The sequence below is a fragment of the Melospiza melodia genome, chromosome 9, assembly GCF_035770615.1.
Source record: "Melospiza melodia melodia isolate bMelMel2 chromosome 9, bMelMel2.pri, whole genome shotgun sequence".
Taxonomy (NCBI): domain Eukaryota; kingdom Metazoa; phylum Chordata; class Aves; order Passeriformes; family Passerellidae; genus Melospiza; species Melospiza melodia.
In genome coordinates, this window is record NC_086202.1 from 30,053,061 (window position 1) to 30,071,815 (window position 18,755).

The following is an 18,755-nucleotide window of genomic DNA, read 5'->3' on the forward strand; positions in this document are numbered from 1 at the left end:
CACCATGAATTTAGGGCTCAAACTAGGCTCTAACAATTTTGGTGGTTTTGTTTTATTCTTTGCTGGTTTGGTTTGTTTTTTAATGGGTTTTTTTTGTTGTTGTTGTTGTTGCAGGGTTTTGTTTTTTTCTAGGAATTTAAAGAACATGTGGATGTTCAGTTTGTACAAATAACCAGTGGTGGTTTGCAGTGACCCATTTTGGAAATACATTGCATTTGGCATCTGATAGCTTAGGGAAGATAAATGCATGGGAACTATTTCTGTAGTATTTATTCTGACAGATGTAATCAGCTTAGGCAACCAAATTTGAGCAAATGCTCAAGAAAAATGAGAGAGTCTCTTAACTGTTATAAAACAAACTACTGTTGAATATCTTGCTTTGACAACTCTGAACAAACTGTACAGTGTTCAGTATGTTATGTGTAAAGGTGAAATCCATGCTCTCAGTGAAGATGGTGTTTTGATTTCCAGGTTCGCTGGATGATGTACTGGATTGTGTTTGCTCTTTATACAGTGACTGAAACAATAACTGACCTAACAGTCTCTTGGTAAGACCCTGCTTTTTATCAGCTCTAGAGGAAACTATGTTTGTTTCTGATGTTTTTTAATTTGTACTGATTTATTTTGTGTAAAGAAGTTGTGCTTGTTGAATAGCTGTTTTTACAGGAAAATATCTTGGTGCATAGAGGAACAGCAGCTGTTTTTAAGTTTGCTGTACACTGTCACTTGAATTAGGGACTGCAACATTTCCAGCTTCCCTGTAGAAGCTGAACAGGGGAATGGAACTCTTAAAAGGATGGCAGGAATGTATAATAAAAAGCAAGTATATTATCTGTTGTCATTTCTTAAATGACAGTAGTCCATAAATCCAGAGCTCATTTAATTTTTGTCTAGTGTAACTACTTCTATTTGAAGAATCCTATATGCTAATATAATTGTGGTTTTTTAAAAATCTCTTCATAATGATTAATTACTGAGCATTTTCCTACAACAGTTGTTGATTTTGTGCAACCTTTAACTTGTCTGTAGGTTTCCACTGTACTATGAACTGAAGATAGCTTTTGTCATCTGGCTCCTTTCCCCATATACTAGAGGGGCAAGTTTAATCTACAGAAAATTCCTCCACCCACTGCTTTCTTCTAAAGAAAGGGTAAGAAATCACTTTTCAGATTTTTAATGCCTAATATGGAAACACCATATGCTGAAATAAAAGCTGTTGCTAGATACACTACAAAAGCAGAGCAGCTTGTTACTGTCTTGCCTGGCAGCACCAATTTGGACTGGCAGAGGCAAGTGCACATGACTGTCCCTGTCTGTGCTTCTGTTTAACTGGTCTGAGCAGACAAGATCCTGCCTCCATTGCCATGAGAGTTTGGTGTTCCCTGCTCTGCTTGAGGCACTCTGAGCAGCCCAGTTGAATGGAAATGATGCACCTTGAATTTCTGTGCAAACCCAGGGCACCAGGAATATTTCTCTGTCTGCTCTGGCGTGCCCTGACCCCCAGGGGAGCACTGTCTTTGTCCCTCATTCATGGAGAAGGTTTCCTGGACTTCAAGATAAACTAGAACCCACAAAAGTGTGAAAGAAATTATAAACATAGTGTAGGTGTATCACTTAGTGAGAAATTTAGGTTTTGGGATTTTTAGTATGTTATGGATGGAAGCAAGATGGAAGGCACAGGATGTCATCCTGGGTTTCTTCTTCATGCTTCTTCCTTCCCTTCATAGGTTTGAGTAGCATTTGTAATTAGGCCAAATCCAGCTCTTTAGGATCAGTTACTGAGTTAAAAGACAAAATAATCTAAGTGTCAGTTCTTAATTGTGTAGTCTTAAAATACCTTGTAACAAAAAATTGTTGACCAATTTGTGCCTTCTAATGAAAAGCTGCCAAACTCATGATAATGAAACTGTTTTTCTAATAAGAAATAATAAACACTTAGGTCCAAACACAAATTGCCATCTCAAGTACCTTCAGTGCAAACCCAAAAAAGCCAACAACTAATACCCCCATGTAAAAGTAGCAATGCTTGCAGTAGTGCTGCAAGCACATGTACAGTACTCCCTGCACAGAAGCATGAACACAGCTTTACTAAAAGCTGTTGATGTTAACATTTTTTCCTAGCATAAACTAGTAATAACACTTCTCAGGATGATTGACATCAATGACTTTTTTTGGTTTGCAAACTGACAAGATAAGAGGAGAGACTTGTTACTGAGTTTGAAGGGTAGACCAGTCTGCAGCAGTAAATACCCAAACATAAAAATAGCTACAAGATGGTTAGCTTTGTCAAAGTATGACAGGGACACAGCTCTGCTTTAGCTCTTTTTCAGCATCAGTTTGGATGTGTGGAAAGAGCAATTAGCCAAGGTGTGGAGACAAGCACTGAGAAGCCCCACACTACAGAAAATAGCATTTCTAAAGGTCAGTTCATAAGGCTAGACTTGGCCTTTATGAGGCAAAGCAAGTAGCTGACAAGATCGCCACTGATAGGAACAGTAAGGTCATCCTGACCTTCTGAGGGTTGTGCTAGGAACAATTTGCAACTTTGTAAGGTGAGGAGATACTTCACTGTAGTCTCCAAGCTGTTGGGAAGCACCTTGCAGCCTTTTATCTTCAACTCCAGGCATTTACCCGAGCTTGAGATAAATGCCATGCCTGGATTGTCCTTGGTACTTAACTATTTCAAAGCTGTGGCTTTGGAAGCTCTTTGTAAGTCGGCTCTACCTTTCCAGGGAGCTTGTGTTAGATAAGGTTATTTCTTGAAAAGCTTCTGTCCAACCAGTTAAGCTCACTCTCTGTAAGGAACTTGTTGCAATGTTTCTGAGCTGTACAAAAGTGATCTGCTTTATCTTCTTGTTTGACCACATATAATCCTTTTTTTACATGAGAAAATTATAATGAAGGAAACATCTGAATACAAAGATATATCCCATTCAATATTTTTTAAAATATTTCTTCTGTCTTCCTTTACTGATGGAAAAATAATAATACTGTGGAGTAATCTTACTCTCTTATGAACAGCCTTCTAAAATTTAAGTATGTTTTTCTTTTAGGAGATTGATGAGTACATAGTCCAAGCCAAAGAAAGAGGCTATGAGACCATGGTGAATTTTGGAAGGCAAGGGTTGAATTTGGCAGCAACTGCTGCAGTGACAGCAGCTGTAAAGGTGAGTTTCTGCTTGCATTAATTGCTTTTGAGTTTGATATAGAACAGTGCAATTGTACTGAGGATCTATCATCTTACATAAAAAAGATAAATTCTGCAAGTGTACTGAAAACCTGGGACACAATTAAAGGCTTGCAGCCCTCTCCTCCTCATACTGTGTGTGTTGGTTTGTTGAAGATGGCTTGTAGTTATTTCTTGGATGATCAGATCAGTTAACTCTAATTCAAAAGGTACCATTCAGTTTTCTGTGTAGGCTTTTAATAAAGGTGACCATTGTTTCTTTTCTCTGTCTGTTGTGCTTTCTTGTTGATAAACAAACTTTTGAAAGGATTTCTGGCTTTTCTGCTGTTTTTCTCCAATCAACCTGAGGTAATGCCACATATGAATTAAGGCATGAAAGACTACTGCCATGGTTAAAAATTCTCTTGACACAATTAACCTGTTTGCAACTTGTTGGGTGAATTATTAAATTAATATACTAAACATAAGCCTGCCTATTGGTGTTTAGCATACACTTGCTTTGTCATTGTTTTCCATTAAATTATGGAGTGATCTGTTGTTTTTCTTACAAAACTCATCACCTTTAGTATTTCAGAGAGCTCTGGGTGTAGGAAAACAAAATACAAACTTATATGTCAGATTCTAAGCAATTTGTGCACCACTGAAAGGAATATACTCCAGACAATGTGTATCCTACCTAATAGTAATTTAAACAAAAAACAAAACAAAACAAAAAAAAAAAAAAAAAAAAAAAAGAAAAGAAAAAGGTGTATGTCCAAGTGAAATCACAGGTTTAAGGCAATCAGGATTAATTTCTTCCTGGGAATAAATGGAGCCATTGTGCTCATAGTAACAGCACTGAAACCCTGAGCACTGTCAGTAGATAACAGAAGACAGTGTAGAGATCCCTGGCTGTCAGAGTTGAGTATGTACAGCTGGCATTTAGCTTGCATGTCTGGGCTTCTATGTGAACTTCCTGCATTATAAATAAAAGACATTCCTAAAAATTACATTTTCACATGCTGCCTCAAAAAGCTTTGGAAAAGTAGTCATGCATGTCTTGTTTGTTCATTTCCTCTCTTTTTAAAGATATGTGTGGGTGGTAACATTATGACTTTTTATTTTTAAATATGGTCATAATGAGCCCGAAATACTGAGAAAGTGATTAAATTTGATCACTGTAGGGGTTTTTTATTATTCAAATTCTTAATATTGCCTTGAGACATGAAATAATTTAGAATGTAATAAGTGCACCTCCAAAGGAATGAAAGTATTCAGAGTGAAAATAGGTTATTTAAATAAACCAAATAAACCCAACAAACAAACACTCAAAGTGCTCTACTGGGAGAAAAAGTTTAATTGCTAAATGCTAAAATGCAAATTCTTTGTATTACACATTTATTACAATAAGCAGCTGTAAGGATTCTTATGCTTTGTGTGTGCCCCTTATGTTTGGCTGTGGTTGGATATTTCCTTGTTAATTTTTAGGGTGTAGCAGAAATATTGTAAAATAAGTAACCCCAGTATCTCCTCCCACTTTCTTCTGAAATAATGAATAACTTTTTCTGAAGTGTCTGTGTTTAGATTTCATTGCTATTCAGCTGTGACTGGCAAGATGCCTGCTCCATTTGTTAAAACTTGTTAAACATGCTCATGAATATTTGTACAGAATTAGTTCAGTGCAGATCAGATGCTAGGGAAAAACAACCACCACAATACCATAGACCTAAAATAGGCATGATTTTTTAACAGCATGAAAGAGGAGACTCACTGAAGAAAATCTTTATTTTGGCACGTTAAGCCTCTTGGGTTTGTCATTCCAAAATGCTGAGTGTGCCTGCTCCGTGCAGGCAAATGGACTCAATGCATGTGTTCTTGATTTTGTTCCCTGTTTTTCAGGAGTTGACTGCTGCCTCCAGCAGGTGAAAAGATTATCCCTTCACCAGGAGCTGGTGGAGCATGCTATAGGATTTCAGCAACAGAACTGTAGTAGTGAGATCAGTCTTGATGGGAAAGAGGGCACACTTTCATCACTATTGTTTTTTTTAATAGAGCACACATACTTATTCTGACATAGCAGATCTCAAATTAGGAGAGGGGGAGAGGCTAAACATGTGTGCAAGGTTAAACCTATGTCAAAAGACACTAAAGTGTCCAAGAAAACTGCTTTTGCTGACTTCAGGAGGATGTTAAAATGGATTGGAAACTTGCTGAAATATTTGGAATATCAAATGTGGGAGAGAGTGATTTTCTTCAAGGGTTGTCACAGGAATAGGGGATTACCACTGTTGGCTCTGTTAGGGAGGTTGGAGCAGCCAGACAGGTCAGTCTGCTGAAATTTGACATAGATTTAAACCTGCTCCCCTATAGTTAAATTGAAATGTATTTGGCAGGAGTAGTGGCTTATAGCTTGCATTCTCATATTGATATTTTTAGCTGGTAGTAGTTAGCCACTGTTCATATAAAATGTAATGTTTCAAAACCTCCTGAATACCATACATTGGCAAAATAAATGGTGTTAAATTAGCATGTCAGAAAACAAATATTTGTAAAATCCTGATTTCTGGAGATTTAGAGATGAAAGATAGTCTGTGTTAAATTTTTTCTTTATACTGAAGGAAATTTTTATTAGTAAAAGAATCAGAAACAAGATGCCTTAATAGGCTCAGTAGTTTATGGATTTGGGGAAATTATATCCACAACATTTAAGTTCCAGTGATGCATCTGCTTTTCAGGTCTTCTGAGATGATGGTTTCCTCTATGTTTCAATTTCAGCCAACCCATGAATTCAGATTTCTTGAGCTACTAGTGAAACCTGGTGTCCTTATCACTCTGAGCAGGGGAGCTGCTACTTAAGCTGTGAAATACTCTGTTCCTCTTTATGAGGTCACACAAGCAGTGTTCATTTGTAAAGTGATGGTGATAATATGTTTTGAGGGCTGTGTCACAGACGTGTTTTATGAAAAATCCTTTCCTTAGGATTTTTTCTCCTGAGGAGCTGAGAGGCCTCAGGAACAAAATGTAAACATTGATTATCTGCTGCTGTGGATTGCAACAGGTGCATCTGTGATTGGTCTCATGTGGTTGTTTCTGATTAATGGCCAATCACAGTCTGGCTGTCTGGACTGTCCTGGTCAGTCACAAGCCTTTGGTAACATTCTTTTTCTATGATGAAATCCTTTCTTCTCTTCTTTTAGTGTAGTTTTAATGTAATATATATAATAAAATAATTCAAGCCTTCTAAAACATGGAGTCAAATCCTCATGTCTTCCCTCATCCTAAGACCCCTGCGAACGCTGTCACAGGGCTGTGTTTCCTGAATGCCTTCTGGTCATCCTGAGTCTGCTGCCTTTTTGCTGCTGGAGTGTTTTTCTCCTGGCCTTGCTCACCCTTCCCCTGATCCCCACTCAGCTGTGCTGCAGCCAGCTGTGGCACACAGCCAGGATCTCTCTGGGGAGCAGCAGTGCTGTCATCCTCCTCCCTGCTGGGCTGCCTGGCCTGCTGCAGGGGTCATTCACGGGACAGCAGTCCCTGGGCAGGCTCAGAGGGAGCAGGAGTCATTCCCTGTCAGCTTGGATGGGATCAGGGAGAGAACAGCTGAGAATGTGGGTGCTGCATGCGTTGGGAACCTGTCCAAGGCAGGCAGGCAGCTCCAGTCAGTGATCCTGCCCCCTGAGGGCTGCAAGTGCCATTGAACAGCAGAGTCCCTGAGGCTCACAGTGTGGGGTTTGTTTACAGCCACTTCCATAAAAGTACATGCTCAATAACAGAATGGAAAATGGCATTTCATATATGAGGGTCAGCTGATGAGACTAATAGCTTACTAGAGGCTCAGTAGTCTTGAAAGGAGACCCTTAAATGGGCTGTATTTATTTCAAATAATTGATTTAGAAAGATATTATGACTTTAATTGGTGTCTCACATTGGTTACTGCTAATGTGTGTGGACTCTAAAACATGTTTAGTATGTTTTAGGAAATGCTGTTGAATAATGAAGAAAAATCATTCTTTAGGACTTGCATTTTGTTTAAGACAACACACAGACTTCACAGTTCATCTCTCTTCAGTGTTTGCCTACTTAGAAATTTTAGTGTTGAAGTTATATGATTTATTTTCTTTATCCCTGGCACTCTAATTGTAAATGTGTCTCAATCTTTTGGGCTGCAATTTAGTTCCCAGCCTCTGGGCTGAGTGCAGCCTGGTGTATTCCTTCCTTACTGGCAGGGACTGGTGATGTGATGGGCCACCAGTAATAACTGCTCTGCCACCTTCTCCTGAGCAGTATCTGGGGAGAGGTGATGGCTGCTGCCACATCCAGGCCATGGCAGTGGAGGCAGGAGATCCTCTTCAGCTCCACCTGTGCCTGAATTGCTCTGCTTTTAGGGCAAACATGTTGCTTTCAAGCTGTAACTCTTTGACCTTTCAAACAAAATAGTAAAGCTCTTGAAGCATTATTATTCTAAATGGGAATGTTACTCTCACATTTCCTGCAGTAGGAAGGAATTTAATGTTTTTCAGCCAGACTTTCGTCCTGAGCTGATAGTAATCCAGATCTACACAGAATGCTTTGTTTCAGCAGAAAGCAATTAACTGCTGGTTTTGGGCATGGGGGTGGACAATCTTCTGAAGTCTTAAATGCAGTGTGAGCGCAGTGCTGTGCACACTCCCACAGAACACCTTGGAATTTGTCCTTCAGTGTCCATGCAGTGGAGTTCAAGTAGAAATCAATCTTGATTTGGCTAGACTGGGTGTTCCAGGTGTGGGACAGGGACTGGGGGCCCTCTAGGGAATAGCTGCATGGGATTGGTGCCATGTGTGATGGGGACTGTCCAGCACAGCACAGCCCCCATTCTACTGTGACTCCCAGGCATGTGTGCTGCATCTTTATTTGTGTATATATCCCTTCAAACTTCTCAATGTTTTCTGTGTGTAACTTGAGTAAAACTTTCCATCTTGGCAAGTAGTTTTGGAATGAAGGGCCCATTGTATAAATCCCTGCTGTGCTCCCTGAGTGAGGCAGTGCTCCACAGGAGCTCCAGCTGAACCATGCAGTTTGGTTAGGGGCACAGTGTTATTTTATGGCACATACTTGACTTTTTTTTCCTCCTTTGAAAAACAAAATTTTGTATCCAAAAGCTGCACTGGAAAATAGGGCTGAATGTTCCTAGCTTGGATCTAGTCCTCTGTCCACAGTGGAATAAGAAATATAGGCTTGTAATGTGAATGCTTAATATGTTAGTTGTTATAATCCTTATTGCATTATTCTATACAATTTCCAAATGTCTTTTTGTAGTATATCACATGATGAATGAACTTGCTGGGCAGCTGTTAAACAAGTGTGTCTTTCTATACTTTGCTGCTGGCCAAAACCAGCTTCTGTCACTGTTTTAAGTAGAGTCTGTTCACTCTTGGTGAGTGGAATTGTACTGAATTTGTATGGATTCTGCTGAGAACCAGCTAGGTCCATTTTACATATTCAGTAAAATATTTCAGTGTTCAGTGACTGAGACTTGAGTCCTGTTCAACCTCTTAAAGCATTGGACACAGTCTGATGAACACTCTTGTATCTTATAGCAGAGTGATATATTTACTGTAAGCTGTTACTTGTCAAAAGCAGCAGTTCTTTCTGCAGTTCTCTTCTCCATGTCCTCATAAAGGTCTCAGGCACAGCTGGTTCCTGATGTAGTTTACTTGAAATGCTTTTCAGTGCAGTAGTGGAAGGGCAGGATTTTTCCTGCCTTAAGAGAGACTTTAGGAGACCTGCCTCAAATGAGCCATTTTGGGGAATAAATTTGACTTTGGGATTTTTACAATCTTTAATACAGACACTGTGCAGTGTTCGTAGTGCACTTTAACTCAAAGGCAAGCTGTACTTCAGTTTGTGAGAACTGAGTCATCCTACAAGTATGTAGGAAGAGATAGAAAAGTTAAGGCTTCTGCTTCTCTCACAAGAAACGTTTTCTTTGTTGTTTGGTGACAATGATTGGGTAAGAATTATCATAGGTTTGTTGTGCTTGAGTAGAATACTGTCCACTGTCTTAATTTTATATGCTGTACTAATAACTAGTCATCAGAAAATTAATATTGGGTTTCAGGCACTTTTCCCCCTGCCTTTTGGTACCCACACAAACTTCAGGAACTTTAATTCTACTGTCTGTTCACTTTACATGGCTATTTTTAACGTGGACTAATTCAGTGTGCTGGTCTACCAACTGCAAAAACAGTTGTCATGAGAGTGGGAGCAAATGGCTGTGGCCAGCAGTGCCAGAATTGCCTTCTGCTGGTGCTGTTGCAGAGAAAGGTGAATGGAATTGTACCCAGGTTTCTGCTCCTGCTAGCTAGCATGCTGGTCAAATGAAGAATTTTACTTCAAAGCTTCATTTGTAAGAATGAAACCAAGTCTTTAACACTTGCTTGAAGTGGAATTCATGCACGGGCTTGTCAACCTTTCCCTGAAATGGTTATTTTTTGCCTTATGCCAGAGATGGAAGAATTAAATGTTATTTTAACATGACTTTGAGTACTTGTTCTTGTGGTCTTATTCTTTTAGTTGCTTATGCAATAAATTAATCTTTAATGCTTTAATAATAGCATCATCTGATATAAGATGAAAGAGCTGCTGGATGACCTTTCTTTCCAACAGGGAAACTTCCATATGTTCCATATGGAAAAAAAGGGAAGACAGTTGGAGAAGGAATACTTGATGTGTGATTAACTATCCTCCTGTGTGGGGTTAGATTTGGGGTTGGTATTATGTCAGTAAAGCTGTATTAGTAAGAGGACTGCTAGCCTGGAGTCCAGGCAGGACCTCTTTGGTTTGTGGTTTCAAGTTTCTATCAACTGGAGCTGCTTTTATAGTGCTGCTAGTTTTGCTGCCAGTTTCTCAGTTATTTGAGTTAATGTTACAGAGTGTATTTTTAACACTTTTCTCCTTAACCTTATTCAAATTTGTGGAATATATAATGGCAGAAAACTATCTTCAACCATACTCTTTAAAGTGCAAGTGTTACTGTCATGCTACCTTGAACTGCCGTGTTTGAAGTGAACATTTCTGATGTGTGTTTCTTTTAAACACTTACCCTCAGCCTTTATTTGCTCAGATGAAAGGGTTGAAATGCAGCATTTGTAATTAAGCTGCCAGCTTGTGTAACTTTGTCATCTGGGAGCAATGTGGGTAAAAGCAATACTTTTAAAAGTGTAAAGCAACTGTGTGTGTCTGTTCAATGGGTTTTGTTGTGCAGCAAGGAAGCATGGGCTTATACATCTTAACCCAAGCTGAGCAGCAAAGTTAAACCTCTGCCTGGATTCCAAAGATATTGTTGTTGTATTTCAGAGCCAAGGTGCAATAACTGAGAAACTGAGAAGTTTCAGTATGCATGATTTGACTACTATACAAGGAGATGAGCCTGTTGGACAGAGAGCTTATCAGACATTGCCAGAAGCTAAGAAGAAAACCAGAGCCTCTACAAGTGAATCTTCAGGTATGTATCTTTTTTTCTTCCCTACCTAAAAGAACAATTCTCCCAAAGCAAAAGGGGAATAGCAGAAACACATTCACCCAATTTCTAAATGGAAAAGGCCTCAAAGAATTCCAATACACTTAAACAGAGTACACTCGAGCAAAGTAAATTATGACAGTTAAGAAATCCTTCCTGAATTACTTTCTTCTCACAGCCACTCTCAGTGTAATCATACTGTATTAATTGTTCCTGTCCTTGCCAATTGGCAACAAGAATTTATTACCAAAGTAAAACCTAATTGGAAGTCAAACCTTATGTGATTAAGTGGAGTTTCTGTGACAAATGTACAAGAAGTTAAACGTGAAAACATATGGAAGCTGAGTAAATAGAAGAGAAAATTAATAGAAATTAATTCACCAGGCTTGTAGTAATAGATCAAAATGTAAAATTGCTTATGGTGATAAGAATAATAAAGGCATCAGGTTTTCATAATGGACTGATGAAAGATGATGTGTGGTCACCAATATATGGTTTTGTTCAGAGATACTATTGTTTCATTATTATATTACATGAACTGTTATTGTCATCATCACTTTGCTCTTGAGCTTGCCATGTTTGAAGGAAGGTTTTGCTGGAAGCCTGCTAACTACACCTTTTTAAATGGCAAGGCTATGATGTCAAGGAGCTGATATTTCACACAAAAGAAGTAGATCTGGGCTATTTCTTTTCACCTAAGCCTGTCCTTCCTTCTTATCCCTCTGTTTTGGGGAGGAGTAGTGTTTGTGGGGTCCAAGGGATTCCATGGATATGTGGTAGCCCATGAAGTTTGTAAGGAATAGATGGCCAGCTGAAGGGAGCTAAGCTGAATTGCACATTGTTTCCTGAAGGTATCCTGTGCAGGGCAGTGTGAACTGGAGCTGCTGGCTGCAGAGAAAGCCAGGAATTCATGAAGAGCTGCACTAGAGATGGTGTCACTGCAGCTGTTGTGCAGGGTCTGTTCCTCACTCACACAGCATTACCCACCTAGCTGAAATAGCTTGAAAATGCTCTAAATTTTTTTTTAATGCTTCAATTTATACTATATAAATAATCACTGACTCTAAGATTCATCTTAAATGTCAAAAAGCTTTCTTACAGCTAGTTGAATTTAATTAATTGTTTCTGCTCCTGGTCTGATATCTAACATACAACTCTCATGTTTACTTTGAATTTTCTGCAGCATTATGAACTTAAAAAAGATCAAAAGTGCACATAGATTTAGGAACACTGTGTAGCAATATTCTGCTGTGCTTAGCAAAATCTTATTTTTTGTGGTCTGAGCTGGGAGTTCTCTGCAAATTGCAGGACATGGATCATAGGGTGGTGCTGAGCTGGCAGTGAAAAAGGGAATGCTCTGATGGGATGCTGATGCATCACATGTTACAAACAGAGATAAGAAGTATTGGTGTCACTGCAAACACTGCTAGCCTGAAACACAGAAACAGATGTGATTGAAATCTTTTGTGTTGAAAAGGATGAATTGAAACTACACTGGAAGCAGAGATGTGTTACCTCTGAAATGGCAGAAGAGAACAGCAGAATGTCTGCCTCAAGTAGCTGTGGAATAGATGAAGTGATTCTAAGTTCTAGGGAAAAAACACTGAGGAAAAAAATTGGCTAAGCCTAAATAAAACATTGGCTTAAGATGAAATGTACATAGGTCAGTAATACAGTTTGGTTTGGAGTCCAAAAGGTGTTCCTGAGTGTTACAGCCTGTAGATTCTGGGATAAAAAGAGAGTTTTGCAGAAGAAGGAACCAGAGTGGATTTGGGAGCTTTGTGATAGGTCTGTGATGGGGATTCGGGGCTGTTGGACCCCAAGGAGCTTTTCAGGGTGAGTTTTTAAGCAGTTTGTGCCCTCTAGTGAGAGTCTCAGGTAATAATCTTGGTCCTGGTTTTGCAGGATGTTAACAGCCCTTAACAGTACTTGGGTGTGTTACTGATCTGAAAGGAGCTTTGGTGTTAGAAATGCAGGAGGATGAGAGTATGAAGAGGGATCCTATGAATGAAAGTCATGGAATGGTTTGTGTTAAAGGGACCTTTAAAGGTTTATGTAAGTGTAACCTCCCTCTCATGGGGATTATATCCAAAAATCTTGAGTACTTGTTAAGATGACCACTAAGGCTTTTGCAGTTTGGTGTAAAGCAGAAGATGTCAGCAGACTTGTGGTTCCAGTTTTGACTAATGAAGAATCACTGCATTTCACACCTGTGGAACCACGTGGCAGGATTAGAAGCACCAAACTTGTGGCAGAGTTGATGTTTCTGTTTTGAAATGAGCAAATCATTTAAAAGGATAAATCATGTGTGGTAAAGATGAAAATCACGGCTCTCTTAGAAATCAAAAAGTTACAGCTACTTTTAATTAATTATTTTTTTTAAAGGTTATAAAACTCCACTGGAAAAAAATCCTGGAGATGATAAAACAGATGAAGAGATGGAAGGGACACATTCAGAGGATGAAATGTGTGCTCAGAGAGGCCTTCGAAGAACTCAGAGTATGAAATCGGTGAAAACGATTAAAGGCCGTAAAGAGGCAAGTATAATCCTGGTTAATGGAGTTTGTTTCTTCAGCCTATATTGGCATTTTTCATAGTGCAGACATTGATTTTTAATCCTGGAGAAGTTGTCAGCAATAACTGGTTCTGGAATGCTAAATGGGGAAGGAAGTATGTGATAACAATATCTAGGCTTGGAGCTTTTGTAGTTTGGAGTGTTTAGGGGAAATCCATGAATGAAATGAACTAAGCAAGGAGCAGGGGAGAGGAGATGAAACAGACTCTGTGTTTGCAATGCTAATTCTGACACCACTGAGGCCAGTTTCAGGAGCTGCTCACCTTGGAAGGGTTATGGATAGCAATATTATAATTTCCATGTTGTGCACACTTAAACACCTCCTGTTTAATAAAGAATATTCAGAATTTTTTAGTTCCCGTAGACACATGGCCTGACTCTCTATGATGTACAAAGAAAAGATCCTAGTTTGCATTCAATGCACTTTATATGTGCATGCTCTGTGAAATCTCATAGAAGCTTTTGGGTCATTCCAGGAAAACAGATGATACTTATTCTTCTTGCCCAATTCTGTTGAAACTTTGTTATTTAGTCATAGGCAGATTCTCTTAGTGAAACTGGGGTGTCCAAAGCACACTGAAAGACATTTGTAAAATAAAATTAGTGGGCAGTTGAATCATAGTTCTGCTTGGTGTGACTCAACTCTTTGTTATAATTTTATTTTTCCCCCCAGATACGATATGGATCACTGAAATACAGAGTAAAGAAGAGACCTGCTGTATACTTTTAAGTGTACTGCACAATGCCTGCCAGAGAAACTGCTGTACTATAGTAACTTGAATTCAAGTGTTAAAGATCTGTGTACAATTCCTAAAATGAGTCTGGATGAACAGATATGGTAGGACTTATTTTTGTGAACCCAAGTGATCAGATCAAGTATTACTCTGTTTTTCTAGAATTGTTTAGATTTAAGTCTGGACAAGCTACAGCATGAATTTCAGCACTCCTTAAATAGGAGTTAAATGAGGAATGGGAAATACTCTTTTCCAGAGCTATTAGACAGATAGAAATAATTGCAACTCCAGTTAAATTAGCAGAAGGTTTAAGTATCTAGAGCTTGTGAGAATTGAACCATACTGTCCCCAAGTTTACATTGAAAGATAGATATACTTGAAATATTTTTCTGAACTACAATTCCTGAAAAGGCCTTTGTGTAATTTTTAAATGTACAGTTGAAAGGACAGTGGATGATGGTGGGAAAGAAAAAGGAAAGGTGAGGTAGGTTGGATACATCCTTAACATCATCATCTTGCATCATATTGCCAAGCTTAGCAAACTGGGGGTACATATAGCACTTTATGCAAAACTCTGTAGTTTTGCACACTCTTAATGATTTACAACTGCACATGTCATTTTAGTGACTTGCTAGATAGGTTAGAGTTACATTTTGAATGCCAGCATTTCTTGTATTTTATGATCTTTTTAAAATTTATCTTGATTCCTTAAGTACACTTAGGATGCTGTAGATATTTGCTACTAACAATATTATCAGGTGCCTTTCTATGTATAATAGGGCTGTGTGGGTTTTGTCTCTGTGTGTGGTTTTTTTGGGGGGGTTTGGGGTTTTTTTTGTTTGTGGGGTTGTTTTGTTTGTGTCTGTCTTCCTCCATCTAAAGAGATGTAACATGATTTAAATCAGTTTTTGGTTAAAATTGTGGTAAGTAGAACTTGTAGCAATTCCAGTGATCTGCCTCAGGGATCTGATCAGCCCATGAGCTGTGTGTTAAAGTCGTGCTGCCATCAAGGTATGTATGAGCTTAGTCAGGCCCTGGTTTAGTTTTGCTCTACATTGCTTTAAGAACAAATATATTTATATATATAATGTACTTCAGAACATGTAGGAGTGTATATTTCATACCATATGTGGATTCTAAAATGGCCTGTGTAGTACTTTCTTTTATTGCTGAAGTTATTACTAAAATATTTGCATATAAATAGCTTTTCTTCTAAAAGTCTAGTTGATTTAGTCAGTCATTTTATAACCTAGAATCCCATGGCATATCTTCACAGAGATTAATTTTGAAATATCTTTCAATATGCAGTGACTTGTCAAAATTACTTTTTTTAGGTCACCTTTGGTACTATTTTCTGCAGTTCTGAGAATTAGGCTGACTTTAGTTTGCTGTGTGACTATATTTCTACTGTGGATTCAGGGAGAAGCCACCACTTTTTGCAGATAGTATTTTATTATGTATCTTTGGGACAGACCTTGTTACTTCCCTCAAAGAGGAAATGGCATGGATTCCTCTTATCCTGGGATCTCTGACTTCAATCCTTAGGCCTTTCCCCAGGTATTGACAGTCATCTGCAAGTCTCCAGCAGAGATTTTAAATATATTCCTGAGGCTTGGGCAGTTCTTCTTCTGTTACAGCCATAGCAATTCACTGCTGGTCTGCAGCATTCAGAGTAGTTTTCTGTGTGCTTCAGCCAGGGCTTGAGTTCTGTGGGTACAAATGCAGCTGGTCTGTGTTGGTGTTGTTCCTCCCTGGCTGTGGGAAGTGTCTGCAAGCCCTGTGCAAAGCTGTGCTCAAGTACAACAGCACTTCAGCATCTCTGAGGAACCTCAGTGCTTTAGGGAGAAGTCCCAGCAGGCCACGTGTGATTAAAAACTAAAACCTGTAAAACTTCACTCAGAAACACAGGAACAAGAAGACAGGAAGGCTGCTCTCTCCCAGATGAGTACAGTGTTAAAATCCCATCCCCTAACCAAACCTGTACCTTGTTATCCAGCTTTTCTAAGGAGCTGCGGGCAAGGAGTGATCACAAAAGCAACCTCCCCTGGAGTGTGGGACTTCTGCCCCAGGAATGTTTGTGCTTCTCCTCTGTTTCCCTGAGCTTTGTCTGTGTGTAAGACACTAAGGAACACTAAGCTCTTGTATTTGCATCTCACCCCTCTCTGAATAGTAGACTGACCTGGGCCTGGGATGGAATCTCTAACTCTTACTGTAGAGTTGAAAACTTGCTGACACATTTTGCTGTAACTAATCATGCTTGTTTAACCAGCAAGCATGGCAAAAAAATTATCATCTTTGTACAAATCATAATCCTGCATGAAGGAGTAGAGTAAGCCATTTTTATCAGAATTACAATTCCTGTACAGGTTCATGTAGATCCTGTTTTGGGGGTTGTTTTATGTTTTTAACACATTTCTAGGGCTAGAGATCATTGAAGTGTTTCAGGCTCTACCACACTCCTGTCAGGAAGTTGCTCTATGTGTCTCTATGTACCTGAGGCTGCAACTTCTGGCAGACTTAACTTACTAACTCAGTAGTGATAAAGGCTAAATAAATCCTCCTTTTCCTGGGACTTGCATGGAATTAGGAAAGCTGGCAGTATTATTCATATTCATTACTGTTTGCATATAAATGTGCTTCTTTTCTTTCAGGTAACTGTCTTACATGATCAAACCTTCAATATTTTCCTAGCTGTTTTCTTCAGTCTAATAGCCAACTATACAAATATTTTCTTGCCAGCGTGATTTTGATCTTTGAATTCATCCTCAGACTGGTTCACTGGATTATCTTCATTTTTTCTTCTTACTGTTCATTGTTAGGTGGTGCTTGTCAGGGCACAGTGGCATGATCAGCTTTTATCCCAGTGATACATAGTTCTCTCTCCTTGTTGAGTTTAGTTTACTTAGGTTTTGAAACACTACTAAAAGTCTTTTAACTTTGGTTTTAACTTTCTAAAATACTAAAAGTCTTTTAACTTTGGTTACAGGGAATTTTCAAACATTTTTTGCCTTAGCAACTGCACAAGTCATCTGTCTAGCTCTTGCCAGGAAAATTCTTGAAAAAAATGTTAAAAATCGATGTTTAACATTCTTTTTGGATTTGGAATGTAAAATGTAGTTGATGTCAAATTATCTAATCTTCTGAACAAAGTGTTTCCTGAGAACTGACTGACTGCCACCATCAGGACTGCTAATTTGACTGTAGTCAAACAAAGACTTGGGGTTTAAAAGTGCTTTAAAAGAGAATATGTTTTTCTGTTTAAATCATATCAAGGTTTCAAGCCTTTCCAAAATATGTCTGAACTGACTCAGCTTTCTTAGCAAGAGCCTGCTGTGCTTGTTAAAATAGCCAGTCTGAGATGAGGATTACATTGGTGGCCTCAGCTGCAAGTGAGCTTAGGCTGGACTTGGATTGCAATGTAATTGCCAATATTGCTAATTCCTTTGGTGTGTGAAAGTAAGTGAATAACATCCAACAGACATTTTGCAAAGTATAATGAATTTTAAAATAGAAGGTAACTTGGTAAAAGAGAATGGTGAAGAAAATGCTGGACACATTCAATGTGCTGTTCATGACAAAAATGTGTTTTATTTTTGGTGTTGCTTTTATTAATGGGAAGTTGGTATTTTTAAGTACTTTTTCTACAAAAATGTATGTGCAAAGGCAATACTTCAACATTTTTCAAGAACTTGTATTTTTAAATGCTACAAACCAGAGAATATACATTTGGACTGAAGATAGTAGCTTTAAAAAAATGCAATGTAAGCTTTAATTTTTATATTGTAATAATAACTTGCTGTCAACTTGTTTACATAGGATGGAAACTTCATTATGCATTGACTTATCTTGATGCTGACTTTAATAAATGCTGCTTTGAGCAAGATGCAGTGGATATTTTATTACCGGAATTACTATTAACAAACTAGTCACTGTGTAATCTGTGTTCTGTTACTTATTGTAATGGTTCAAGCACCAAAAACAACCTAGCTGAACTTTGGAGAAACTTGAAAAACTCTTCAAAGTATGACTAAACTGCCCTTGAGGTTCTGCCATGAAGTCTGAAGCTAATTTAGGCTGAAATGAGATGTACCCTGCTAAAGGCAACTTGAACATGCTGTGGTGTCACCTGGTTTGATTAGATGTATGGTTCAGAGTAAATCAAAATTGAGATGCTCAGTGTCCCAAAAGAGTGTAACTTCCTGGGGAACTGCTGGACATCAAACTGATTTTGTTTTGCATTCCCTAGTCAGAGTTCTTCTGGTAATCCAGGGGAGGAGATGCATAGATGAATTTGGCCCTTTGCTTTTTCAAACCTCCTTTTGAGTCATCTGTTAACACCCCTACCAAAACCCAAGCAAAATCCTCAGTAACCACATTTTCTGGGCCTTGTTTGCAAGTTTCCTGGCTTACTTCCTCAAATAAAAGAATTTCTTGATATTGAGGAGAAAGATTTAAAAGACAATAGCAAGAAATAATTTTTAAGCATTGTGAAAATCCATCCCAGAAACACAGACTGACTCTTAGGGGAACTTGCAGTGATTCAGTTTCTGATGTCAGAAAAGTTCATGCAGTACAAGCACCCTGCCAAGAAATTGTGGATGTCAGAAAGCAATGCTGACTTCTTTTCCTTTATTTCTTCAGCTGACATTTAGCAGGTAGTGAGAGCACTCCTGAATGTGGGCTAAAAGCTGCCTTCCTGCTTTTTAATATGACGCTGGTAAGACCCTCTCAGGGAATAATCTGAGTATTCAAAACTAGTGCTGGTATGTGTATCTTGGGTTAAAA

General features: G+C 38.6%; 1 protein-coding gene across 1 annotated transcript in view; it reads left to right on the forward strand.

Annotated features, from left to right (window-relative positions):
• The window catches only part of REEP3 (receptor accessory protein 3), a 36,924-nt gene extending 19,071 nt beyond the window's left edge, over positions 1-17,853 (forward strand). Inside the window, exons 3-8 of the mRNA XM_063164067.1 lie at positions 472-548; positions 1,030-1,150; positions 3,054-3,167; positions 10,499-10,646; positions 13,047-13,198; positions 13,910-17,853. Of these exons, the coding sequence (XP_063020137.1) occupies positions 472-548; positions 1,030-1,150; positions 3,054-3,167; positions 10,499-10,646; positions 13,047-13,198; positions 13,910-13,966 (669 nt within the window). The 3' untranslated portion in view covers positions 13,967-17,853. The remainder of the gene's footprint in view (positions 1-471; positions 549-1,029; positions 1,151-3,053; positions 3,168-10,498; positions 10,647-13,046; positions 13,199-13,909) is intronic.
• Positions 17,854-18,755: the final 902 nt, after the last annotated feature.